Below are 26875 nucleotides of genomic sequence, written 5' to 3' on the forward strand. Positions count from 1 at the left end.
AGTCAGGTTAAAACGGATAAAAGGAAGTCCTTCTTCACCCAAAGGGTGATTAACATGTGGAATTCACTGCCACAAGAGGTGGTGGCGGCTACAAGCATAGCCAGTTTCAACAGAGTTAGATAAAAATATGGAGCAGAGGTCCATCAGTGGCTATTAGCCACAGTGTGTGTGTGTGTATATATAAAATTTTGGCCACTGTGTGACACAGAGTGTTGGTCTGGATGGGCCATTGGCCTGATCCAACATGGCTTCTCTTATGTTCTTATAGTATTGAAGAGGAGAGGAGACAGGTTAACGCTTAAAGTTCCCCCGGGCATGCCTAAAACAGCTCTCTGGATCCTCTGCCACTCTCAAAAAGCTGCCCCTACAACCTTTCGTTGCCTGATGGTGTCAGTTCAGACAAGTGAGGGTTGTTTTGCACAACATCAGAGCAGCTAGAAGCCACGTTATGTGGGCTCTTGGAGTGACCTTGGCTAAATTATTATTTGTCAAATCCTGCCTCCCTATCTTGTCATTAGGGGAAACACACACACACACACACACACACAGAGGAACTTGGCAAACTGCACACCAGTCGTCGCAACTGTAGCAAACACACAACTGCTAAGCTAAGTGGAAAAGCTAAGCTAAGTGGAAAAGGGACAGAAGAGGAAAAGGGAAAGAAGAAGCTCCAGCTAGAAACAAGAAAGCGGCCATCACTGTTTGGCAGAGTGGCTTTATTCTGTTGCAAAAGAAAGTGCCCAGATCAAACCAGAAGGGACTCTTCAACCACAAACGGTTCTCTCAAAGCAAGCAACTGTGGAGGCTTCAAGGGCCACCGCTCAAACACAGAACAGCCGTTGAATCTGGGACTGGGTCGCTCTGAACCACCTCCGGGGAGCCAGGGAGCGGACGGAAGCTGTCATCTTGGATGGGCCTGGAGTCTCAGACTTCTGCAAAGGAGCTAAGAGGGTGACGAGATCAACTGGTGGGGTTCTCGTTGTCACCGTTTTCCACCAGCTTCCTTTTCTTTTCATCTGTTTTCCTCTTGAAGATGCTGCCTCTGTAGAACTGAAGCTCCTTGATGCTCTCCCGGATATCGTCAAGAGCTCTGAAGAGAATTACAGAGAGGTTGCATGCATGCGCGTTTGTGTGTGTACTTCATTGTCTCTCAAATACTCACACAGGCTAAATACGGTATCTCAAGGGAGTGTCTTGGCACAATCTGGACCCAAATTCCTGCATTCTCGCCCGGCTTGTTTACGCCCTTCCCTGATGAAGACCCTCCTCTGGAGGGTGGGGGGACAGCCAGCATGTCAGTCACCTGGTATTACAGTTATTATGCCGTCCTCCATCTCTCCTGGTGTTTGTGGGTGGGGAGGGAGTTAAATTAGATTTAACTGCATTAAAGGATGGTTTCAATTGAGAACCGTAAGCCACAAGAGAAAGGTGGGGTATAAATAGTTTAATAAATGAATGCATCGTGGGGGCAGGGGGTGGGGTGGGGAGAATGCTGCAATGCAATGAAAATGTGTTCAAAGTAGCCTGGTGGTAACTGCGGGATGCTTCTTGTAGCATCAGACCTGCGATGCCTCATGTCCACTTTGACTGACCACCAGGGCTTTTCTTGTAGCAGGAACTCCTTAGCATATTAGGCCACACCCCTCTGATGTAGCCAGTCCTCCAAGAGCTGACAGCAATGAAGGTCCTGTGAATTTAGGGGGAGGTGTTTGTGAGTTTCCTGCATTGTGCAGGGGGTTGGAATAGATGACCCTGGAGGTCCCTTCCAACTCTAGGATTCTATGACTGTTAGAGCGATTCCTCAGTGGAACAGGCTTCCTTGGGAGGTGCTGGGCTCTCCTTCCTTGGAGGTTTTCCAACAGAGGCTAGATGGCCATCTGACAGCGATGAGGATCCTGTGTATTTAGGGGGAGGGATTTGTGAGTTTCCTGCATTGTGCAGGGGGTTGGGCTAGATGACCCTGGAGGTCCCTTCCAACTCTAGGGTTCTATGATTCTCCTTCCTTGGAGGTTTTCCAACAGAGGCTAGAAGACCATCTGACAGCAATGAGGATCCTGTGAATTTAGGGGGAGGGGTTTGTGAGTTTCCTGCATTGCGCAGGGGGTTGGGCTAGATGACCCTGGAGGTCCCTTCCAACTCTAGGATTCTATGATTTTCCTTCCTTGGAGGTTTTCCAACAGAGGCTAGATGGCCATCTGACAGCAATGAGGATCCTGTGAATTTAGGGGGAGGTGTTTGTGAGTTTCCTGCATTGCGCAGGGGGTTGGGCTAGATGACCCTGGAGGTCCCTTCCAACTCTAGGATTCTATGATTCACAAATCTTGAGCAGCAGAAGACACTTATTTCTTATTTTTTTTAATGCAAAGGCTAAAGGGACTGAGACAAATTTTGCAACTGCTAGAGTGTTCTTAGGATCCTAATCGTTGAGCAAAAGAGCCAGGGTTTCTGGAGCATGGAGGAACAATGGGTTGAATAAAAATTTAATATAGCAATTCCTCATAATCTCATAGAATCTGCATTCCAGCAGAGCACAAAAGGATGTAATCAATCCTGTTAAAGCCACAAGGGCAGATTCTAAACACTCAGCAAGGACCCAGGCAGGGAAATCTCCCCCACCACCTTTAAGGTCAGAGGAAGCGGACCGGACTCTGACACTTTCCACAAGCAGAACAGGTGCCTCCCTGGAATCCCAGTGGAGCCTCTAGGAGGTGGTCTTTAGCATGCAGCAGGAGGCGGGGAAAGACCCGTTCCTCTGTGCCAGAAAAAGGTCATTCTTGTACGAGTCCAAATCCAGAGAAGGAAGCAAAAAGAATGGGTTCTATGATAAAATCTTGGGAGGAAAAAGATGGCCACAGAGCAAACAACAAAACCCTGCCCTTTTCCCGTAGATAGGAGGTTTTCTAAAAGTGGCGCTGAAATGGTTCTAGCTAACAAAAAGATGCTTCCATTTTTCAATGGGTGAATTTCCTGCAGTTATTGCTGGGTCGCCACACGGTGGCGCCTTTGTCAAAAAGCCGGAACCAGAGACCGGAATCTTTTTTAAAACCGTTTTCGACTAGCGCAAGTCATAACAAAGTTCACAACCACTCTAAATAAGAAAGAACTTTAAAAAATCAATTCCCAGACGCCAGCTCCCCCACACTGGGGTTTTATTATTTAAGAAACGGATTCTTTTCAGTGATACATGTTCCATGAACTGTTTGGGCACCTTTACGAATGCCATTTCTTGGTAAATAGAGGGGTTCCTTGGCCTTATGAAAGGAACCCTGTGCTTTTAAATTAATTTATTCATTTATATCTCACCTTTCTCTCCGATGGGGACCCAGAGTGACTTACATCATTCTCCTCCCCGGTTTTATCCTCATGAGAACCCTGCGAGGTAGGTCAAGCTCTGCACGGAGATGCGATTCATCTCAGAGAAAAAACTTACCTGTGAGAAGCAGCCTTCTTTGGGGCAAACTTGTAATCCTCCGGGAACCAGCGTCTGCACAAACACATGCAAAGAATTGCAGATCTATCGATCGGTTCTCAACTCTCTGCACTCCAATCAGATACCAAGCGCAGGGGACTCACTGTGGGCTTGAAGGAAGTTCCACCATAGTGCAAATGTGCTTCCTCCATCCCACAGAAGCCCCGCAATCCCCTGCTGGAAAGCTTGGCATCCTGAAGTGGTTGATTTTCATACAAAAACAAATAAAACACAGTTCCGGCCTCTGAAGAATGTGGGTTGTTTTTTTAAAAATATATATTATTGCAAAACAAACTACAGAATGAATTATGTGAATATAAACAAGCATGTGGCAAAATAATTTGCATCACTTGTAACAGCAAAACCTGAATTAAAGGAAGTCTCCAGTTCTGACCACGGGTCTTCCGGGAACATATCCCACAAAATGCCTGCAAGATCACCTGACTCTCCATTGGCCAATATTCTCGGGGCAGGCTTGCTAGTCATAGAATCATAGAGTTGGAAGGTACCTCCAGGATCATCCAGTCCAACCCCCTGCACAATGCAGGAAACTCACAAACACTTCCCCCTAAATTCACAGGATCTTCATCGCTATCAGATGGCCATCTAGCCTCTCTTTAAAACCTCCAAGGAAGGAGAGCCCACCACCTCGCGAGGAAGCTTGTTCCACTGAGGAACTGCTCTAACGGTCAGGAAGTTCTTCCTGATGTTGAGCCGGAAACTCTTTTGATTTAATTTCAACCCGTTGGTTCTGGTCCTACCTTCTGGAGCCACAGAAAACAATTCTGCACCATCCTCTATATGACAGCCCTTGAAGCACTTGAAGATGGTGATCCTATCACCTCTCAACCGCCTCCTCTCCAGGCTAAACATCCCCAGCTCCTTCAACCTTTCTTCATAGGACTTGGTCTCCAGACCCCTCACCATCTTTGTCGCCCTCCTCTGGACCCATTCCAGCTTGTCTATATCCTTCTTAAAACGTGGTGCCCAAAACTGAACACAAGACTCCAGGTGAGGTCTTACCAGAGCAGAGTAAAGCGATACCATCACATCACGTGATCTGGACACTATACTTCTGTTGATACAGCCCAAAATTGCATTTGCCTTTTTAGCCACCGCATCACACTGTTGACTCATGTTCGGCGTATGGTCCACTAAGACCCCTAGAACCTTTTTGCACATACTACTGCTAAGACAAGTCTCTCCCATCCTATAACCATGTATTAGATTTTTCCTACCTAAATGCAGAACTTTACATTTATCCCCCCACCACCCCCCATCTCCAGCCCCTTTCTCCCTTCTACACCCACAACACCTTGCCCAGTTCTGCAAGGCCGGTAAGACCGCTCTCTTCCGGTTGGCGTTTAATTGATGTGGAGCTTATACTGTAGGAAGCTGAAGAAATACCGTCGCCACTGGAGAAATATGTATTACCAAAGAGATTAGCACCAAAATAATTTGATTTTTTTAATTACAGAATATGTTTTATATGTAATGTAATTTTATAATGTTTTGATCCGTACAGCATCTCATCTGAGCATGGACACCGGTACCAGAGCTTGCAATAAACCCAAGTGCCAACTTTGCTGCCACAGACACCCAGACAACACAGTCACTGGGCCTAGCAACATTAACTACACGATCTCAGGCTCATTCACTTGTTCATCTTCCAACATTATATATGCCATTAAATGCCAACAATGCCCTTCAGTTCTCTACATAGGGCAAACAGGACAAACCCTACGCCAAAGGAGAAATGGACACAAATCTGACATTAGGAATCAAAGAACTGAGAAATCTGTGGGAGAACACTTTAACCTTCCAAAGCATTCAATGGGTGACCTTAAGGTAGCAGTTTTACTGCAAAGGAACTTCAGGAACAGAATGGAGAGAGAAATTGCTGAATTACAAATTATTGCTGAATTACAAATTAAGAACCAGCTGACTATCCCCGGGCCAAGGGAGGCAAAACGTCAAAATACTCGTACACGGGCCTTCTCTATTGCAGCGCCACACCTTCGGAACCAGCTCCCGGAAGAAGTGCGGGCCCTGCGGAGACTTGAACAGTTCCGCAGGGCCTGCAAGACCATCCTTTTTAAGATGGCCTTTGCCGATTGAATGATCGAAGGATTTGCTTAAAGTGACTTGCCATCATATTTGCTGATAGAATAGCACCAGAAATGTTGATTTTTAACTTATAACTAGAATGTTTTAAGATTAATGTTGTTTTTAATACCCATTGTATAACTTAGTGTATGAAATACCGTTAGCCGCCCTGAGCCTGCGGGATATAAATAAAATGTTGTTGTTGTTGCTATTATTATTATTATGAAACTTGGAACAAACACCTCCCCAGGACTGAACAGGGATATTGGTTTTTTATCTCATTACAAATGCTAAACCCACTCTCAGTGAGTACAGCTATACATCCACAGTATTCCAATGTGTTTCTCTTTTTAGAATTGTGTATCAGTATAATTATTTGTATTGACATACTCAAAATAGGGATATTGGTTGTATATCTCATTACATATGCTATACCCATTTTCACTATATTTTATTGTATTCCTTTTTCCTATGGCAAACTAGAATTATGTTTACATGTTAAAAGGTAAATTAGGTGGACAAGAACATCACTGTCCAATGTATTTCTTTTAGCTGTATTGACACATTCAAACAGGGACTTTGGTTGCTTATCCCATTACATATATTGAACCCATCTCCCATAGTTATTGACAGACAATCTCACATTCTGACATACTACTGTTTTGTTGCTTTCGCATGCTCATGCTCCTCAGATCAAAGGTTTACACCATTTGTTAAGTTTACTATTCTGTCGTTGTACCATTTTACCTTCTAAACCACTGCCTACCAGATAATTTTACTTCACTGTCATTGGTTCTTAAATCTGTACCATGTTGCATTCTGGGCCACTGCCTAGCAGCTCTGTATGGCTCTGCTCAGCTATGTATGGCTTTGCTCACTGTGCCGGGGTTTCTCGTCTGATGAAGTGTGCTTAAGAGCACACGAAAGCTTCCATTCTAAATAAAAATTGGTTGGGTCTTAAAGGTGCCACTTGACTCCTGCTTTGTTCATATATTGAACCAATCTCCCATTGTCATTGACAGACAATCTCACATTTTGACATACCACTGTTTTGTTGCTTTCGCATGCTCATGCTACTCAGATCAAAGTTTTGCTCAATGTGTTAATTTTACTGCATACTGCTGTTTTGTGCTTTCGCATGCTCATGCTACTCAAAGGTTTGCTCAATTTGTTAATTTTACTATTCTGTCATTGCATCATTTTACCTTCAAAACCACTGCCTACCAGATAATTTTACTTCACTATCATTGGTTCTTAAATCTGTACTATGTTGCATTCTGGGCCACTGCCTACCAGCTCTGTATGGCTCTGCTCAGCTATGTATGGCTTTGCTCACTGTGCTGGATTCCTCGTCTGATGAAGTGTGCTTAAGAGCACACGAAAGCTTACGTTCTGAATAAAACTTGGTTGGTCTTAAAGGTGAAATTTGACTCCTGCTTTGTTCAGCTGCTTCAGACCAACATGTTTTATCATATGACCACAACCAGTTTGAACTCTTAAACAAACTGCATGTATTTCAGCCGACAATACCTGATCCCCTCGCCTGCTGAAGTGTGCTTAAGAGCATACGAAAGCTTACGTTCTGAATAAAACTTGGTTGGTCTTAAAGGTGCCACTTGACTCCTGCTTTGTGCAACTGCTTCAGACCAACACAGCTGCCCGCTTGGATTGATCCACTGTTTGTTTGTGATTTTATGCTGTGAGCCGCCCTGACCCTGCTTTGGCGGGGCGGGGGGGGGGGGATATAAATCAAATAAAATGAAAATGAAAAATGAAACACACAGAGAGCTTTCTGATGCTTCCAAGCCACCGACTGGGGTCGGGAATCCCCTTCGCCAAATCATCATTCCCTGTCAAGGCTCCAAGCAGCGGCAGGGGGAAATTAAAATAAAATATAAATATTTTTAAAGCCCACTAACGTCACCAGTGCAATGACATCACTTCTGGGGAACACCAGGTAGCAACAGGAGTAGCTCTAGGAATCAAAGATCTCAGGTTTTCACGGCTGGCATCATCATTAGGGTTTGTAGAATCTTTCGGGCTCAAGTGCCGTGTTCTACTGGAGAAAGTTTTTCTTCCAGACGTTTCGTTCTCAGCTGCGGAGAACATCCTCAGTGGCGTTGCAGTCAGAACGCCTGCTCCGGCTGCAACGCCACTGAGGATGTTCTCCGCAGCCGAGAACGAAACGTCTGGAAGGAAAACTTTCTCCAGTAGAACACGGCACTTGAGCCCGAAAGATTCTACAAACCCTAATGAGCTCTAGGAATCTCTGAAAACTCTACGGCAAAGCCACAGAGTATGCAGCCATCCCCAGAGCGACTGCTGTCGCTTCCAGTTATTCCTCATAAGTGATGCCACTGGGCTGCTAAGACAACTCCACACACACACACCCCATATTCTTCTCTCCCCACCCCCCTAGCTGTCACTCACCTGCACAACTCTTTGACGGTGCTCACATCAATGATTCGGTAATGAAGATGCTTCATGAACTGTGGCATGTGTTTGTCGAGGAACTTCTTGTCCGCATGAACTGAGTTTCCTGAAACACATGCAAACACACCAGTGAGGTCAGACCCCAGTAGTCCATGGGCAGCATTACCCACCCAGCCACCCACGAACTCCTGGACTCTGCAGTTTTATGCTGTACCTCTGTGGAGCCACTGTCTTCCAAAGTCCCCTGACCCATATTAAACCCCCTAAGCAGAACATCCAAGTGCAGAGATTCTGCAGATCCTGAATATGAGCTCCCTTTAAAGACCCAGGCACATCAGGAGGGTGAAAGACCCTCAAATTGGGAGAGAGCAGGCCTCAGATTCAGTGGGAGCTCACAGGAGCGCATCTCCTGAACCTTCCTGAGAGTTCCACCTCCTCCTTCTGAGAGTCCCATCTCCTTGTCCATTGAATAAGCAGGTGCAGCTGCATAACAATCCCTGGATGAGCTCCACCACCTATTTTTCTACAAAATGATGGCTGGGAGAAAGAGCTGCATTTGCTAGAGGGCTTGGGAGTTCAACCACTACATCGCCGTGCTTGCTTTTGGCAGCTGATGCTACAAAGCTTTGGAGCTCACAGAGCCAAACAGATGTTCCCCGGGCAGGCCTGAACAGCAGGGCTGGTGGGCAAAATGCCTTGCAAGGCTGAAGCCCCCCAATGCATAGATTCGTGCTGCCTAAAATCAGTAAACAACAGCTGTGCCAGTCCAGGCACTGATCTTCAGGGCAGTGGCTCGTGAAGTCCGAGAGGAAGTCTACTAGCCTATCTAGTGAACCAGCATTCACAGCTCTTAATGAACTGTCATTAACTGCCACATAATAAACAATATTAGGCACTTTATCATGCCAATATTCCACGCTCTTCAATGCAGTATGATATCTCCCAGCTGCATTTGGGGGGGGGGTGTAGAATGAGGGCCCCCAGACTATGCTTTGCCCCAGGTGACCTCTAGGTGGCACTGCTGGCCCAGAGCCAGAAGCTGAGCTCTCCAAACTGCCCACCTCCTACAACACAAAAGTCAGGCTTCATCCCTTGTATTATTTCGGTTTTGTTCCCCGCTCCGTGGCGCAGAGTGTTAAAGCTGCCGTACTGCAGTCTGAACTCTGCTCACAACCTGAGTTCGATCCCAGCGGAAGCTGGTTCAGGTAGCGGCCCGAGGTTGACTCAGCCTTCCATCCTTCTGAGGTCGGTCAAATGAGTCCCCAGCTTGCTGAGGGGAAAGTGGAGAAGACTGGGGAAGGCAATGGCAAACCACCCCATAAAAAGTCTGCCATGAGCCCAAGGTTGACTCAGCCTTCCATCCTTCTGAGGTCGGTCAAATGAGTCCCCAGCTTGCTGAGGGGAAAGTGGAGAGGACTGGGGAAGGCAAGGGCAAACCACCCTGTAAAAAGTCTGTCATGAACCCAAGGTTGACTCAGCCTTCCATCCTTCTGAGGTCGGTCAAATGAGTCCCCAGCTTGCTGATGGGAAAGTGGAGAAGACTGGGGAAGGCAAGGGCAAACCACCCCATAAAAAGTCTGCCGTGAACCCAAGGTTGACTCAGCCTTCCATCCTTCCGAGGTCGGTCAAATGAGTCCCCAGCTTGCTGAGGGGAAAGTGGAGAAGACTGGGGAAGGCAATAGCAAACCACCCCGTAAAAAGTCTGCCGTGAAAACGTTGTGAAAGCAACGTCACCCCAGAGTCGGAAACGACTGGCGCTTGCACAGGGGACCTTTCCTTTCCAATAAACAATATTAGGCACTTTATCATGCCAATATTCCATGCTCTTCAATGCAGTATGATATCCCCCAGTTGCATTGGGGGGGGGGTGTAGAATGAGGGCCCCCAGACTATGCTTTGCCCCAGGTGACCTCTAGGTGGCACTGCTGGCCCAGAGCCAGAAGCTGAGCTCTCCAAACTGCCCACCTCCTACAACACAAAAGTCAGGCTTCATCCCTTGCATTATTTCGGGTTTTGTTCCCCGCTCTGGAGTGCTGGAACCTGGCCAAAGCAGCAACTCGCTGATTGTCCAGTGTGGGGAACCCACCAGGCAAGGGGTTCACACAGACCTCCACTTCCCCTAAGAAAGAAGCAAAGTGTATGTGTGGGGGGGTTAGGGACAGACCCCCCCCAACACCTAGACTATGAAACTTGTCTCCTAGCGAGGCCTACGTTGAAAGACCAGAGGTGCTTGCTAAAAATGCTTGGAGACCTCCACAACAGATGCAGAGAGGAAACGTTGTGCATCACCAGGGGTTTTTTTCTAGCAGGAGCTCCTGTGCATATTAAGCCACACACCCCTGATATAGCCAATCCTCCAAGAGATTATAGGGCTCTTAGTACAGGGCCTACTGTAAGCTCCAGGGGGACTGGCTACATCAGGGTGTGTGGCCTAATATGCAAAGAAGTTCCTGCTACAAAAAAAAAGCCCTGCAACAAGTGTAGCCAGATGAACCAGCAATGCAGGAGAGCACTGCAGAGCACAAGCGTCAGAGAGCCAGTCTGGTGTAGTGGTTAAGTGCACGGACTTATCCGGGAGAACCGGGTTTGATTCCCCACTCCTCCACTTGCAGCTGCTGGAATGGCCTTGGGTCAGCCATAGCTCTTGAAGAGCTGTCCTTGTGAGAGCCAGTTTGGTGTAGTGGTTAAGTGTATGAACTCTTATCTGGGAGAACCGGGTTTGATTCCCCACTCCTCCACTTGCAGCTGCTGGAATGGCCTTGGGTCAGCCATAGCTCTTGAAGAGCTGTCCTTGTGAGAGTCAGTTTGGTGTAGTGGTTAAGTGTATGAACTCTTATCTGGGAGAACCGGGTTTGATTCCCCACTCCTCCACTTGCAGCTGCTGGAATGGCCTTGGGTCAGCCATAGCTATCGCAGGAGTTGTCCTTGAAAGGGCAGCTTCTGGGAGAGCTCTCTCAGCCCCACCTACCTTACAGAGTGTCTGTTGTGGGCGGGGGGAAAGATACGGGATATTGTAAGCCGCTCTGCGACTCTGGTTCAAAGAGAAGGGTGGGGTATAAATCTGCAGTCTTCTTCTTCTAAGTCCACTTTTAAAGGAATCGACAGTTTCCCGACGGCCAACTCGAACTAATGAGCAGGACAGCTGCAGGTGTTTCGGTCCAGGGAAGAGCAAAGAGAACTCCAGAAGAGAAGGCTGTGGGACAGCTGTACGTGGAGCAGGAATGTTCCTGGCATCAAGGAAGAGGCGCACTCCAGCATCGGTAAAGAATGCTAAGAACGGCCTAGCAGGACCCAAGAGATTTGGGGAGGAAACCAGCATTTCAGTTGTAGGGGAGGATAGAGGGCTCAGCCCTGGGCAGAAGTCCAACTGGAACAAATGTCCCAGGCTTGGAGAGAAACGGAGATGAGTGAGAGGCGGCATTCCTGCCGAGCCACCGTCAAGCAGGACGGAAGCCGACGGAAGGGTCAGCGGAACACGCCCCCTTTGCCTGCCAATCAGGGTGCTTTCCAGACCCACCAAAGCAAGGGCTCCGCAGATCACATCACAGAGCCAAAGTGTCCTGCCTTGTCATTTATCAGTCCAGGAACCCGCAGGGTCACCCTGGTCCTTAGGGTCAACATAAGAGGGGTTATTCCTAAACCCAAAGCTGACGACGTTACTTGACTGGACGAGGAAAAGGGATCGCTTTTACGCAAAACCGTTATCTACAATTCCAGCACAAAACTGCTGAACTAGAATTCACCTCCGGGGTGAAAGTGCAGAATATGAACTAATCCTTCTTCGGCCAAAGAACTTCTCAGAGGTGGAACTCAGCAAGAAAGCGATGCATAAGAATTCATCAGGGTGTGTGTTTCTATTTCGGGAAATCTGGGCCCGAGTTTGCTGTGAGCCCCTCTATTTCGTGACCATCAGTTGCTTATTTCCTCACTTCTGCAGAGTTGGCCTCCCACCAGGGGTAGAATTCTAGCAGGAGCGCCTTTGCATATTAGACCACACATCCCTGATGTAGCCAATCCTCCAAGAGGTGACAAAATCGAGCCCTGTAAGCTCTTGGAGGACTGGCTACATCAGGGGTGTGTGGCCTAATATGCAAAGGAGCTCTTGCTAGAATTTCACCCCTGCCACCCACTAGCCCAGAATCCAGGAGACGACAAAGCTGTTTCCATTTGACTACTTAGGAACAGCGAGGGCTATATAATCCTGCAAACAGCATTTGGAGGCAATGCCACAGAGGGACGCGACAAGAAGGGCTCAGCTCTTTGCCAATTTGGCTTTGATAAGCAAGCCAGAAGTTATGCATCACACAATCCTCCCCAGAGTTCATGGAGATCTATAACACATGCTCCATTTCCTGGCCAATACTGAGGGACAAAGCTAAAGCTTGTGTTTGTCACTTGTTGGCCAATACATCTCATTTCAGAGTTATATACAGTGCCTAAAATTAAGCTATTTCAGGAGATGCAATGGTTCTTACGAAATGGTTCTTACGGAAATTCTCAGATAAAGCAGTTTTCCTTGACAAGGACTAGTCTGATGAAGCCAGCAGATCGATTCGGAGCGATCCTGCATTGCAAAGCGCCCCGAGTCCGTTCGTCGGGAGAGCAGGACAGAAATCAAATCAAGAAATAAAATCAATGAAACCATGACAAATGCTATCCTGCGAAAAGGAACGAGACCGACAAACCGCTTGCGTATAAACGAACGGGGGGCTGGGGGGGGGGGGCAGGATTTTATTTGACAACTTTGATGGGGAAAGATGCTAAAAACGACAGTGAAGCAAAAGTGGAAATCATTGTGTTTTGTGAGGGCCCTTACGCTTCTTTGTTAACAGGAAGAATTTGTACTGAAATTCAAGGAGAAGCTCCTTCATAGCTCTGGGTTCTGACACACATCCGCGGCCGACTTCCTTTGGCCTTTCCTCCCACCGCTCCACTCTCCTCCCATCTTCTTCTTCCCCCCCTTAACTCCTTCCCTCTCCATTTACTCCACATGCGCAGAAAGCGGAGCTCCTCCATTTGTGGGCATTCAACCCCCCTCCATTAGAGGAGCCCCGTGGTGCAGGCAATGGGCATGCTGTCTAGGTCAGGGCACAGGTGCGCTACACATTACAAAGCAATCAACACACGGAGGTTCTTTCTAAGAACGAAACGCCTCTTACCTGCAAGAGGGCAGAGTCCCGGCGGCGTCTGCTGCCGGACGAAAGACAGAAATTCGTACTCCGCCTGCTGCAGAGATATTGCGCTTTCTTTCACCGCCTTGGTAAGGCCAGACTGCAAGAAGGAATCAGCCAACATTAGAAGACGACGACGACGACTGCAGATATATACCCTGCCCTTCTCTCTGAATCAGAGTCTCAGAGTGGCTCACAATCTCCTTTCCCTTCCTCCCCCACAACAGACACCCTGTGGGGTGGGTGGAGCTGAGAGGGCTCTCCCAGAAGCTGCCCTTTCAAGGACAACTCCTACAAGAGTTATGGCTGACCCAAGGTTGTTCCAGCAGGTGCAAGTGGAGGAGTGGGGAATCAAACCCGGTTCTTCCAGATAAGAGTCCACTCACTTCACCACTACACCAAACTGGCTCTCTACGAGAGCTATTACAAGTTGATGGGGTGTGAACTGGCAGAGACTGACCAAGAGAAAGATCTTGGGGTTGTGGTAGATAACTCACTGAAAATGTCAAGACAGTGTGCGTTTGCAATAAAAAAGGCCAACGCCATGCTGGGAATTATTAGGAAGGGAATTGAAAACAAATCAGCCAGTATCATAATGCCCCTGTATAAATCGATGGTGCGGTCTCATTTGGAGTACTGTGTGCAGTTCTGGTCGCCGCACCTCAAAAAAAATATTATAGCATTGGAGAAAGTCCAGAAAAGGGCAACTAGAATGATTAAAGGGCTGGAACACTTTCCCTATGAAGAAAGGTTGAAACGCTTGGGACTCTTTAGCTTGGAGAAACGTCGACTGCGGGGTGACATGATAGCGGTTTACAAGATAATGCATGGGATGGAGAAAGTAGAGAAAGAGGTACTTTTCTCCCTTTCTCACAATACAAGAACTCGTGGGCATTCAATGAAATTGCTGAGCAGACAGGTTAAAATAGATAAAAGGAAGTACCCAAGGCCATTCCAGCAGCTGCAAGTGGAGGAGTGGGGAATCAAACCCAGTTCTCCCAGATAAGAGAGCTATGGCTGACCCAAGGCCATTCCAGCAGCTGCAAGTGGAGAAGGGGGGAATCAAACCCGGTTCTGCCAGATAAGAGAGCTCTGGCTGACCCAAGGCCATTCCAGCAGGTGCAAGTGGAGGAGTGGGGAATCAAACCCGGTTCTCCCAGATAAGAGAGCTCTGGCTGACCCAAGGCCATTCCATCAGCTGCAAGTGGAGGAGTGGGGAATCAAACCTGGTTCTCCCAGATAAGAGAGCTATGGCTGACCCAAGGCCATTAAAGCAGCTGCAAGTGGAGGAGTGGGGAATCAAACCTGGTTCTCCAGATAAGAGAGCTATGGCTGACCCAAGGCCATTCCAGCAGCTGCAAGCGGAGGAGTGGGGAATCAAACCCAGTTCTCCCAGATAAGAGAGCTATGCTGACCCAAGGCCATTCCAGCAGCTGCAAGCGGAGGAGTGAGGAATCAAACTGGGTTCTCCCAGATAAGAGAGCTATGGCTGACCCAAGGCCATTCCAGCAGCCACAAGAGGAGGAGTGGGGAATCCAACCCGGTTCTCCCAGATAAGAGTCCGCACACTTCACCATTACACAAAGTGGCTCTCTAGGGAAGGGCCACACTTCCAAATGCTGCTTGTGATTTAAAAGAAGATGTCAATCAAAGGGGATACCAGTCAATAACTCCCCGAGTCACGTGAGAGATGGACTTCCGGGGGGAAGGGACTGTTCTAGAGGTGACTTTGCCACTCTTACACATGAGCCCCACATGGAGGAATGCATAAAACCAGGGCAGTCGAACAGGTAACCTGAATGAGGAAGACCCCCTCCCCCGCCCGCACACACATGGTAAGGGAGGGGAATGGTGAGTCGGGTGCAGTTTCTGACATCAGCACGGGGGGCCAGACGGAGGCCTGGCTGGAGGGCCAAGGAGCTCCCACAAGATCAGGAACACAGAGATCAGCTCTGCCAGGAAAACAGCCCCAAAAAATGGAGGCAGGAGGGCCACCCAGGAGGAGAATTCCTCGGCCTCCGGGAAGTTCCCAGACAAGTATATCTAAATCTAACAGGATGCTGGTCGGTCCCTCGAGTTCAGCACAGGGAGGGGCAGTTGCTCAGTGAAGAGCCTCGGCTTGGCATGCAGGATGTTCAGTCCCTGGCAGCATCTCCAATTAAAAAGGCTCAGGCAGGAGGTGATTCAAAAGACTCTGACTAAGTCCCTGGACGATGCTGACTTTATGGACCAAGGGACTGGTTCAGTTAAGGCAGATTTCTGGTATATCCATGTATTCTCGCTGCCTACAGCAAGAGCTGGAAAGGAAGAAGAGAAGGAAGGGGGTGACGTTGCTTTCACGTTTTCATGGCAGACTTTCTACAGGGTGGTTGCAAGGTCATCTACACTTTCCCCCCAGCAAGCTGGGTACTCATTGACTGACCTCGGAAGGATGGAAGGCTGTCATCCTCGAGCCAGCTACCTGAAAACCCAGCTTCCACCGGGGATCGAACTCAGGTCGTGAGCAGAGGGCTCCGACTGCAGTACTGCAGCTTTACCACTCTGTGCCACAGGGCTCTCAGTGGCTATTAGCCACAGCATATTGTTGGAACTCTCTGCCTGGGGCAGTGATGCTCTGTATTCTTGGTGTTTTTTTTTGGGGGGGGGGGGCAAAGTGGAAGGGCTTCTAGTCCCACTTGTGACTCTCCTGATGGCACTTGGTTGGTGGGGTTTTTTTTTTTGGCTACTGTGTGACACAGAGTGTTGGACTGGATGGCCATTGGCCTGATCCAACATGGCTTCTCTTATGTTCTTATGTGACACAGAGTGTTGGACTGGATGGGTCATTGGCCTGATCCAACATGGTTCCTCTTATGTTCTTATGTGACACAGAGTGTTGGACTGAATGGGCCATTGGCCTGATCCAACATGGCTCCTCTTATGTTCTTATGTGACACAGAGTGTTGGACTGGATGGGCCATTGGCCTGATCCAACATGGCTCCTCTTATGTTCTTATGTGACACAGAGTGTTGGACTGGAGGGGCCATTGGCCTGATCCAACATGGCTTCTCTTATGTTCTTATGTGACACAGAGTGTTGGACTGGATGGGCCATTGGCCTGATCCAACATGGCTCCTCTTATGTTCTTATGTGACACAGAGTGTTGGACTGGAGGGGCCATTGGCCTGATCCAACATGGCTCCTCTTATGTTCTTATGAGTGCCAGACAGATTTGCACTAATCTTGATCATAGAACATTGTTGAACTAACCTGCCTTAACTCTAATCACAGAACCTGCCTTAATATACATGACATAGGCCTATAGTGGTCTCTGCATTAAGCCTTTGAGAACAAAGAGAGAAAGCACATTCCATATTAGAAAGCAATGACAAACCACCCCGTAAAAAGTCTGCCCAGAGTCGGAAACGACTGGTGCTTGCACAAGGGACCTTTCCTTTCCTTCCTCTAGCAAAAGCACGTTATCAAAGTATGTTCTGTAAGCATCTTCTAGGAGAAAGTAAACAATTCTGCTATCACCAGGGAAAAGAGCAGAATGGCCCCACGCAGTAGAGATTTCGCTTACTAACACATTTCCTGGAACCAAGCCAAAAAATCTAAAATGAAAAACTTGCACAACATCCCTCGGCCATCCGCACATTCTTACAGGAACACCTAACCACAGAGTTCCATCTAGACGCTAGATGCCAGGAAGACAGGAGATCGGGGGTAAAGATCATGAGAATTATTGCATCCTGAGTAATCTCCTCCTCCCAGAACAGAGATAGGTTTCTTTGAGCCAATAGGGAAAGGCTAAAACCTAGAAGCGAGAACTTTGTAATCAATTCTCAGACCGGTCTTTGTTATCAAAATTGCATAAGTGGTATGGCTTTGTAAAGATGGCTTTGAGGAAAAACGCAGGAAGGATGTTAGTACAGAAAGGGAGAGAGTGTTGCTTTTCCTCCTGCCACCGGTGGTAACAAAGGAATCTCTAGATCAACCCACTTGGAGTTCTGGCTGCTGAGTCTCTTGAAATTGGGCTGGGGACTCAACTCTTTGCACTGACGGTGTGTGCAATGTGGCTCATCCAGTCCAGCACTCTGTATCACATGGTGGCACTCTGAGAGCCACAGCGGCCAAGAAAGGGGCACAGACCTTGAGAGGGAATGTGATGGGGAGAAGAATGCATAAATCAGGTGGGAGAGACTGCGGGTGGACAGAAGGAATGGGAGGCATGAGGGGGGACATGGAGGTGGGGGTGAAGGGACCTTGAGTATTGTCTGCACCCAAAACACGGTCCCCCCCTCCACTGAGATAGACAAATTCATCCACAGCCCCACCCCAACCAGCAAAAGACCTAACGCTGTGACAGAGAGGCAGAGCATTCCCAAGTTTTGCCCCCACCATAACAACACCCCCATAACGTTGTCTCGGGGAGGGGCAGCGCCTCAAAACTACAAACTCCTAGCTCCTACATATACAACATGTCTACTCTCCCCACCCCCCCAAAAAGGACTCCTACCCAAGGCCTGCAGCTGTTTCTTCAAGGCAACAAATTAAAGTTTAGAGCTGGACAAAATGCCTGAATTCTGCCTTTTGGAAAGCGGAAATGTGAGGCCAAAAACAATGTTCAGCGGCTGAGCCAGAATTGCGCAAACAGTTGGCGTGCTTGCACGAATGCCATCAAGAAACACACTTCGTTTTCCAGATGACAGTCTGAGAAGGCAACAGGAAGGCGGAAATTCAACAGGAAGATAAGCCTGGTACTTAGAGGAGTCGGAATACGCGTCCACAGGGGTGGCAATGTTAGAATACAGGCAGGTGCTTTTAAAGCGTGGGAGGGATGCAAAGTGACAATCCCCCAGGCCTCCCTCACGACGCGGGTGACACAAACAACAGTGTCATGTTCTGGTGCCTTGGAGCAATTAAATACTTTTCTTCCCCAGCTGGTCCACACCCACAGCCAACAGGAACACTTTCTGGCTTAGCCCAAGTACTGAACGTGGCAGGCATATGTCAATCTGGAAACCTTAAGGCTGAATTCTGGCTCTGACTGCCTTCCCCTTGGGAAGGTCACCGCACCTCAAAAAGGATATTATAGCATTGGAGAAAGTGCAGAAAAGGGCAACTAGAATGATTACAGTTTTGGAACACTTTCCCTATGAAGAAAGGTTAAAACGCTTGGGGCTCTTTAGCTTGGAGAAACGTCGACTGCGGGGTGACATGATAGAGGTTTACAAGATAATGCATGGGATGGAGAAGGTAGAGAAAGAAGTACTTTTCTCCCTTTCTCACAATACAAGAACTCGTGGGCATTCGATGAAATTGCTGAGCAGTCAGGTTAAAACGGATAGAAGGAAGTACTTCTTAACATGTGGAATTGACTGCAGCTACAAGCATAGTGGTGGCGGCTACAGGCATAGCCAGCTTCAAGAGGGGGTTAGATAAAAATATGGAGCAGAGGTCCATCAGTGGCTATTAGCCACAGTGTTTGTGTGTGTGTGTATGTGTGTATATATATATATATCTTTTTTTTTGGCCCCTGTGTGACACAGAGTGTTGGACTGGATGGGCCACTGGCCTGATCCAACATGGCTTCTCTTATATTCTTATGATGTATGGAAGGAGTGGAGACAACTGATACCACCAACTGCAGAATTAGTGTATGTTTTTAGACTGTGATATTGCCAGTTTGGTGTAGTGGTTAAGTGTGTGGACTCTTATCTGGGAGAACCGGGTTTGATTCCCCACTCCTCCACTTGCACCTGCTAGCATGGTCTTGGGTCAGCCATGGCTCTGGCAGAGGTTGTCCTTGAAAGGGCAGCTGCTGTGAGAGCCCTCTCAGCCCCACCCACCTCACAGGGTGTCTGTTGTGGGGGGAGAAGATATAGGAGATTGTGAGCCACTCTGAGGCTCTGATTCAGAGAGAAGAGCAGGGTATAAATCTACAATCTTCTTCTTCTTTTAGATTGTATATTGTTTTATTATATGGATCTGATTTTAACCTTGCATTATTGAATATTGTTACCCACTCAGAGCCCATTTGGGAAAGGGCGGGCTACAAATTGAAAATAATAAGTAATAATAAATAACTTCATTAGGGTTTGTAGAATCTTTCGGGCTCAAGTGCCGTGTTCTACTGGAGAAAGTTTTTCTTCCAGACGTTTCGTTCTCAGCTGCGGAGAACATCCTCAGTGGCGTTGCAGCCGGAGCAGGCATTCTCACTGCAACGCCACTGAGGATGTTCTCCGCAGCTGAGAACGAAACGTCTGGAAGAAAAACTTTCTCCAGTAGAACACGGCACTTGAGCCCGAAAGATTCTACAAACCCTAATGATGTTGCCAGCCGTGAAAACCTGAAATCTTTGATAATAAATAACTTATCTGAAAAAGTGGGCAGTGACTCACAAAAGAGCCTCCCGCCCACAAATCCTGTTACTTTTGAAGGTGCTCCTGACTATTATCTTTTCTACTGCTACAGACAAACACGGCTACTTATCTTAATTCTTTGTGACAGAATCCCACTAAATGGATGTCCAAAAACCCACTCAAAGCAGAAGGGCCACGTTTCCTGACAGCGCGGCTGTATTTTGCAAACGAATCCCCTCCCGCAATTGAGACATAAAATCTTTAATAAAGAACTACTTAAGAAGACGAAGAAGAGATCGGATTTATGCCCCGCCCTTCAGAGTGGCTTCCGATCTCCTTTCTCTTCCCCGCCCCCCAACAGACACCCTGTGACAGGTGGGTGGGGCTGAGAGAGCTCTGACAGAAACTGCTCTTGAGCAGAACAGCTCTGAGAGAGTTATGACTAACCCAAGGTCACTCCAGCAGCTGCACGTGGAGGAGTGGGGAGTCAAGCCCAGTTCTCCCAGATAAGAGTCCACGCACTTAGCCAGTCCACCAGATTGGTTCTTTAAATAGAGATGAAAAGTAGATTTTTTTTTAAAAAAAATATCATATATATGTTATTTTTTTCCATCTTGGAAAAAATATTGGCTCAGTAAAAAAGTGGGAGCGCTAATGAGCATCCACCACCCTTCCCTGCAGCTGTAAAAAGGGCCTAAAGACCAACCATTTCTCTGAAGAGCCCTAGAAGAAGCTGTAGCTCCCCCACCCCTTTTACCTTCCCATGATGCTCTTTGCACCAATCCGACATGCCGTCCAACAGCTCATCCGGCTGGTTTATTATCAGGTTGGGACCCTGGCAGTGAGGAAGAGACAAAAGACAAGAGACTGCATCACGGCCCTCCAGCAGAAGAATCGCACGCTAACCCCTCAAGTGCCACTTTGCCCAGGACAAGGAAATATTTCGAGGGACTTCTGAGCATGGCTTGGAGCCACAGCTCAGTGGCAGAGCATCTGCTTGGCATGCAGAAGGACTCAGGTTCAATCCCCGGCATCTCCAGTTAAAAGGACCAGGTAGGAGGTGGCGGGAAAGACCCTTTTCCGTCTGAGACCCAAGAGAGCGGCTGCCAGTCTCAGTAGACAAAACTGACTCTTGATAGAATTGGTTCAGTGAAGGAAGTTTTATGTGCGTTTATGCACCAAGTGCCTTCCTTTGTCACAGAAGTTCATCAGTGGCTCCTGCCATAGCTGCTCTCTGGCCCAGTATTCCAGTACCAACCCCCAGATGCAGACCCCCTCCCCCAAATGCCTGCCAGGCCCTAATGCCTTCACGCCAGCTCAATTTTGTCACTCCTGGTGAGCACAGGGTTAATTTTTCTTCCCCCGTTGCCATGTCAGAAATCACTCATTCGATTGCAGAACAAAGTTTGAGTCCAGTGGCACCAAGTTTTATTTGAATGTTTAGCCTAAAGCAGGGTTGTCAAACATGCGGCCCAGGGGCCAAATCAGGCCCCTGAGCAACTGGCTGTCATCTGCTTCCTTCTCCCTTTCTCTTGCTTCCCTTCTGCACAACAAGTTTGCTTTGCAAGGTCTGCTCAATCGCACAGGAGCTACAGAGCAAAACCTCTATTTTCTCCATTGGCTGAGGCTCCTCCCCTGGGAAGGCAGGCGGGGGAGGGAGAGCTTGTTTTCCCGCGCTCTCTCAATCGCACAGCAGAGCTACTGAGTCAAGCTTCTCTTCCTTCTTTTGGCTGAAGCTCCTCCCCCTCCTGGTCCCTGGGGAAGGAAGGAAAGAGCCAGTGCTTCCTTTGCCCAGTTCCCTGGATCCCATGGGAGAGATACAAAGAAAGCACCTTTAAGACCAACAAGTTTTAAGCATGCTTTAAGGTTGTTGTTTTTTTTAAAAAAAATAATTGTGTTTGTCTGCGTCCTTTATAAAGTTTATATCTCTGCTACCTAATCTTAAATAGGTATACACATGGCCTGGCCCAGCCCAACAAGGTCTCATTTATATCAGATCTGTCCTCACAACAAATGAGTTCGACAGTTTCAAACTATTTCCAAGAAGGTTGCCGAAAGGCCTTTTCCCGTCCTGCAAATAATGAAATGCTAAGTGGCATAAATATTCATAGCAAATGGAAACCATTACCGGATTATTTGAAGAACAATTATCTCAAGAAGTGTTGCACGCCCACGAAAGCTTACACCCAGAATTAAACATTGTTGATCTTAAAGGTACCGCTGGACTCAACCCTAGTTGAGTCCAGAGCAAAACCTTCCTAGAGCCCCCTTCCTAGAGCGCCGCGACCTAGCAACAGTGATCCATGCTACGGTCACCTCGAGACTGGATTACTGCAACGCCCTCTACATGGGGCTGCCCTTGTGCCGAATTCGGCGGCTGCAGCTGGTGCAGAACGCGGCGGCTAGGCTGTTGCTGGGGCTCCCAAGGTGGGAGCACATACAGCCGGGGCTGCGCGGACTGCACTGGTTGCCAGTGGCATACCGAGTTCGCTACAAGGTGCTGGTTATTACCTTTAAAGCCCTATATGGCCGAGGACCTACCTACCTAAGGGACCGTCTCTCCCCATATGAGCCCCAGAGGGCACTGAGGTCATCTGGGAAAAACCAGCTGAATATCCCTGGGCCAAGGGAGGCCAGACTGAAAGCCACCCGGGACCGGGCCTTCTCTATTACTGCTCCATTACTGTGGAACCAACTCCCTGAGGAGGTGAGGGCCCTACGATGTTTAGAGGGATTCCGTAGGGCCTGTAAGACCCACCTTTTCAAGATGGCCTTCAACTAGCGGAAAACTGTGACAAATCTAGATATGCTGCTAGAAATGCTTTTATTCTTGAAATGTTTTTACTTCTGAAATTTATTGAAACCTGTTTATAACGCCATACTGTTATGTTAATTTTAATACTCTGTAATTATTTTAACTATGTTTTATAAGTATAATTGATGTAATGTATGTTTTATGTTGTGAGCCGCCCTGAGCCTGCCCCGGCGGGGAGGGCGGGATAGAAATAAAAAATTATTATTATTATTATTATTATTATTATTATTATTATAGTTCTGTTGTTTCAGACCAACATGGCTACGTGCTGGAATTGCTTTCATTCAGGCACACCGGAATTGCTTTCATTCAGGATCTGACAGGCAAGGCCCCAAATGATAAACCCATGCACACTTAGTTACGCACCACAAAGTGAATTGCTATAAAACATCTGATTGGGTGCTGAGCTTCACTGCAACAGCCTGCAGCCATCATCTTCTGAACCCACCGAGTCATTTCCCAGGCTGCAAACATCTGGAACTGGAATGGCCAGAAGGGGCTTTCAAACAGCCAGCTGTTTGGGAAACCGTTCAAACTAGCCTGCGTGCCCCCCCCCCCGACCCCGCCTGCTGTGAAGGCAAACCCTCCCACATCCTGAAACCCGCCAAGAGGGAAGGCAGGAGGGAGCTGCCACGTACTTCAGCCAAGATGTTCAAGTCAGAATCGGTGATGAGGCAGGCCATCTCAATGATCTGGTCTTTCTCAATGTCCAAGCCGGTCATCTGGAGGAAAGGCAGAAAGTTAACAAGGGTTACAAGTCAAGGGATCTTTTTGTTCCACCGGCTGGAAAGAAAGTGCATTTTAACAAACCTGAGTCCCTTTGCTGTGGCTCACAGATGAAAGAAGATGAAGAAGATATTGGATTTATATCCCGCCCTCCACTCCGAAGAGTCTCAGAGCGGCTCACAATCTCCTTTACTTCCCCCCCCCCCACAACAGACACCCTGTGAGGTAGATGAAGATATTGGATTTATATCCCGCCCTCCACTCCGAAGAGTCTCAGAGCGGCTCACAATCTCCTTTACCTTCCCCCCCCCCCACAACAAACACCCTGTGAGGTAGATGAAGATATGGGTTTATATCCCGCCCTCCACTCCGAAGAGTCTCAGAGCGGCTCACAATCTCCTTTACCTTCCTCCTCCACAACAGACACCCTGTGAGGTGGGTGGGGCTGAGGGCTCTCACAGCAGCTGCCCTTTCAAGGACAACCTCTGCCAGAGCTATGGCTGACCCAAGGCCATGCTAGCAGGTGCAAGCGGAAGAGTGGGGAATCAAACCCACATAAGAGTCTGCACACTTAACCACTACACCAAACTGGCATACAGAACCAGTCTGTAAGCACAGGGAATTCATAGGGGGGAGGAAGCCCTCCAAAGTGTTATAGCAGACTCACAAACTGCCCACAAGTGTAGTGATGTCGCTCCAAAGACCAGTTTATTCCATAGAATCGTACAGTTGGAAGGGACCCCTAGGGTCATCCAGTCTGACCCCCCTGCAAAATGCAGTAAACTATTTTTAAAAAACACAGGTGACAACAACAGCGAGTGCGACATTTGCGCACCTCGCAATCTTAAGGAATCTATTAGCGTATCTGTGTCAATCGTGCTGCCACTGGGAAAATCCAAATGGGTAACAAACGAAGCACCAACACAGTATATTACAGACCAAGATCAACACCACCGTGTATATAAACAATAAAGAATTCATAAACCCGAAGAATCTTTTCTTATTTTACAAAGATACCTTATACACAGTACAGAAAATCATTCAATGGGGGTGGATTCCACAACACAAATTTCTAACCAATTTTATCACCACTGCTCCAAATTGTATGGTGTTGATTTTGGCCACTGGGAAAATCCACAGGCTGAACGACGGACTTCACAACAGCTGTAATATCCACCAGGTGAGCACGAGCAGGTGCCTGCCAAAGGCTACAGGAAAGAAAGGTCCAAAAGCCTCCAGGTTCAGAGGCAGTATATCCTCAACTCCCAGCTGCTATGGACAGGCGACAAGACATGGTTGTCACTCTATCATGTCCCACCTGGCTGCCCCCTCTTGACGCCCCACAGCCGGATGAGGGGCTAGATCCTGCAGATCTGTGGCTACGCTCTCCTCTGCCACAGATGCAAGGCCAGGCTCCTCTGGGGAGAAGAAAGCTGAACAGACTTTGGGGATCCAACTTGTGGTGGCTGGAGATCTCCTGGATTACAACTGATCTCTGAGGCACTAGACCAGGGGTGGCCAAACGGTGGCTCAGGAGCCACATGTGGCTCTTTCACACATATTGTGTGGCTCCTGAAGCCCCCACTGCTCCGCCAGTCAGCTTGGAGAAGGCATTTGTCTCTTTAAATCTCTTCTCCAAGTCAGCTGGCAGCTTGGAGAATGCATTAGAGTTAAAGCTGCTTTCTTTCCACCTCTTACTCCCTTCTCCCACCCCCATCTATTTTGCCTTCCTTCCTTCCTCCCTCGTCTCAGGTCTCAAGCATCTGATGTCCATGTCTTGCGGCTCTCAGACATCTGACATTTATTCTATGAGGCTCTTCCGTTAAGCAAGTTTGACCACCCCTGGACTAACCCTACTGAAGTCCCTCCCCAAACTCCACCTGCCTCGGGCTCCACCCCCAATCCTCCAGGTTTCTCCCAACCCAGAGCTGGCATCCCTAATGCTTTCCGAGTTCAGACTTCTCCTCTTTCCCCATATGCTACACAAGCTTAATCAGGCTGCCACCTTTCACGAGACCACAGTCTCTTCGGTTGTATTATGGGATGGAGCGAGAGTTACCAGCTCTGGGTGGAGAATTGGGGGTGGGGCCTGAGGAGGGCGGGGTCTGGAGGGAGACTGCAACAGAGAAGGGAGGCCAGAGAGTCTACCTTCCAAAAGAGAAGAAAATATCAGATTTATATCCTGCCCTATACTCTGAATCTGGCTCACAATCTCTTTTACTGTCTTCCCCCACAACAGGTGGGGCTGAGAGAGCTCTGTCAGAAGCTGCCCTTTCAAAGACAACTCCTATGAGAGCTATGGGTAACCCAAGGCCATTCCAGCAGCTGCAAGTGGAGGAGTGGGGAATCAAACCCGGTTCTCCCAGATAAGAGTCAGTGCACTTAACCACTACACCAAACTGGCTCTCAGGTCCACCCTGTGAGGTGGGTGGGGCTGAGAGAGTTCACCCAGAACCTGCCCTTTCCAGGACAACTCCTGTGGGAGCTATGGCTGACCCAAGACCATTTCAGCATGTGCAAGTGGAAAAGTGGGGAATCAAACCTGGTTCTCCCAGATAATTGTCAGTGTACTTAACCACTACTCTAAACTGACTCTCAGGTCCACCCTGTGAGGTTGGTGGGGGTTGAGAGAGCTGTGACAGAAGTTCCCCTTTCAAGGACATCTCCTATGAGAGCTAAGGCTACCCCAAGGCCATTCCAGCAGGTGCAAGTGGAGGAGTGGGGAATCAAACCTGGTTCTCCCAGATAAGAGTCTGCACACAACCACTACACCAAACTGGCTCTCACAAGGGCAGCTCTGCCAGAGCTATGGCTGACCCAAGGCCATGCTAGCAGATGCAAGTGGAGGAGTGCGGAATCATTATCAAACCCGGTTCTCCCAGATAAGAGTCAGTGCACTTAACCACTACACCAAACTGACTCTCAGGTCCACCCTGTGAGGTTGGTGGGGGCTGAGAGAGCTGTGACAGAAGTTCCCCTTGCAAGGACATCTCCTACGAGAGCTCTGGCTGACCCAAGGCCATTCCAGCAGCTGCAAGCGGAGGAGTGGGGAATCAAACCCAGTTCTCCCAGATGAGAGTGCCTGCACTTCACCACTACACCAAACTGGCATTGCTAACCGGGGGGGGGGGGGATTTCTCTCTGTCCTCTTGCGATCCACTTTAATTCCGGGAGATCTCCCGGCCCCACCTGGAGGTTGGCAGCCCAGCCCCTCCCGATGCCCCCGCCCCATCTGGCGACACGTGGCGGGGACGGCGCCCTCGGCTCACCTCCAGGTCCACCCAGACCATCCTCTGCCCCATGGCACCGGCCGCCTCCGCCATGGCCCCCCAGCCCCGCCGCTGCCGCCCCGCCGCACGCCAGCCCCGCTGCACCCACCGCCAGGCCCGCCCGGCCCCGACGCGCATCGCGCACCACAACTCCCGGCAGCCACCGCGCCGCCCCCGCCTCCACTGCCACGCCGCCTATGCTGCGCAGCCTGCCGGGAGGCGAAGTTCGCGGCGAAGACAGAGGGAGCGGGCCCGGAGGGGCCGCGGGGCATGCTGGGGGCAGTAGTCTCTGCTCCCTCGGCTGCAGCTGCGGCTCAGGGGCGCCTCTCCGAGCCCCGCTAGACCCCTAAGCCAACCTCCAGGTGGGACCTGGAGATCTCCCGGAATCACAACTGATCTCCAGGGGACCAGAAGGCAGGCTGCTGGCCCTCTCTTGGGGGGGGGGGGGGGAACTAATCTCTATGATTATTTTAAAAATGTTCTCAATAAATTATTATTTATTAAACTTGATTAATTGCCCCATCCTGGCTCAGGCCGGGCT

General features: G+C 48.8%; 1 protein-coding gene across 1 annotated transcript; it reads right to left on the minus strand.

Annotated features, from left to right (window-relative positions):
• Nucleotides 1-699: 699 nt before the first annotated feature.
• Nucleotides 700-26472, minus strand: REXO2 (RNA exonuclease 2). Its single transcript, XM_060250780.1, has 7 exons — nucleotides 26335-26472; nucleotides 22978-23061; nucleotides 20282-20359; nucleotides 13168-13279; nucleotides 8006-8114; nucleotides 3431-3484; nucleotides 700-1090 (listed from the first exon to the last, which is right to left on the minus strand). Exons 1-7 carry the CDS (start codon nucleotides 26470-26472, stop codon nucleotides 961-963), a joined length of 705 nt encoding a protein of 234 aa, XP_060106763.1. The 3' UTR covers nucleotides 700-960.
• Nucleotides 26473-26875: the final 403 nt, after the last annotated feature.

This window comes from Heteronotia binoei, chromosome 12 (genome assembly GCF_032191835.1).
Source record: "Heteronotia binoei isolate CCM8104 ecotype False Entrance Well chromosome 12, APGP_CSIRO_Hbin_v1, whole genome shotgun sequence".
Taxonomy (NCBI): Eukaryota; Metazoa; Chordata; class Lepidosauria; order Squamata; family Gekkonidae; genus Heteronotia; species Heteronotia binoei.

Coding starts and splice junctions, on each gene's coding strand:
- REXO2 (XM_060250780.1), bottom strand. CDS start 26,472: ATGCGCGTCGGGGCCGGGCGGGCCTGGCGGTGGGTGCAGCGGGGCTGG. Junction 23,062..26,334: donor TGGTCTGGGTGGACCTGGAG/GTGAGCCGAGGG, acceptor CCTTTCCTCCAG/ATGACCGGCTTGGACATTGA. Junction 13,280..20,281: donor GCAAAGAGCATCATGGGAAG/GTAAAAGGGGTG, acceptor TCCTTCTTGCAG/TCTGGCCTTACCAAGGCGGT.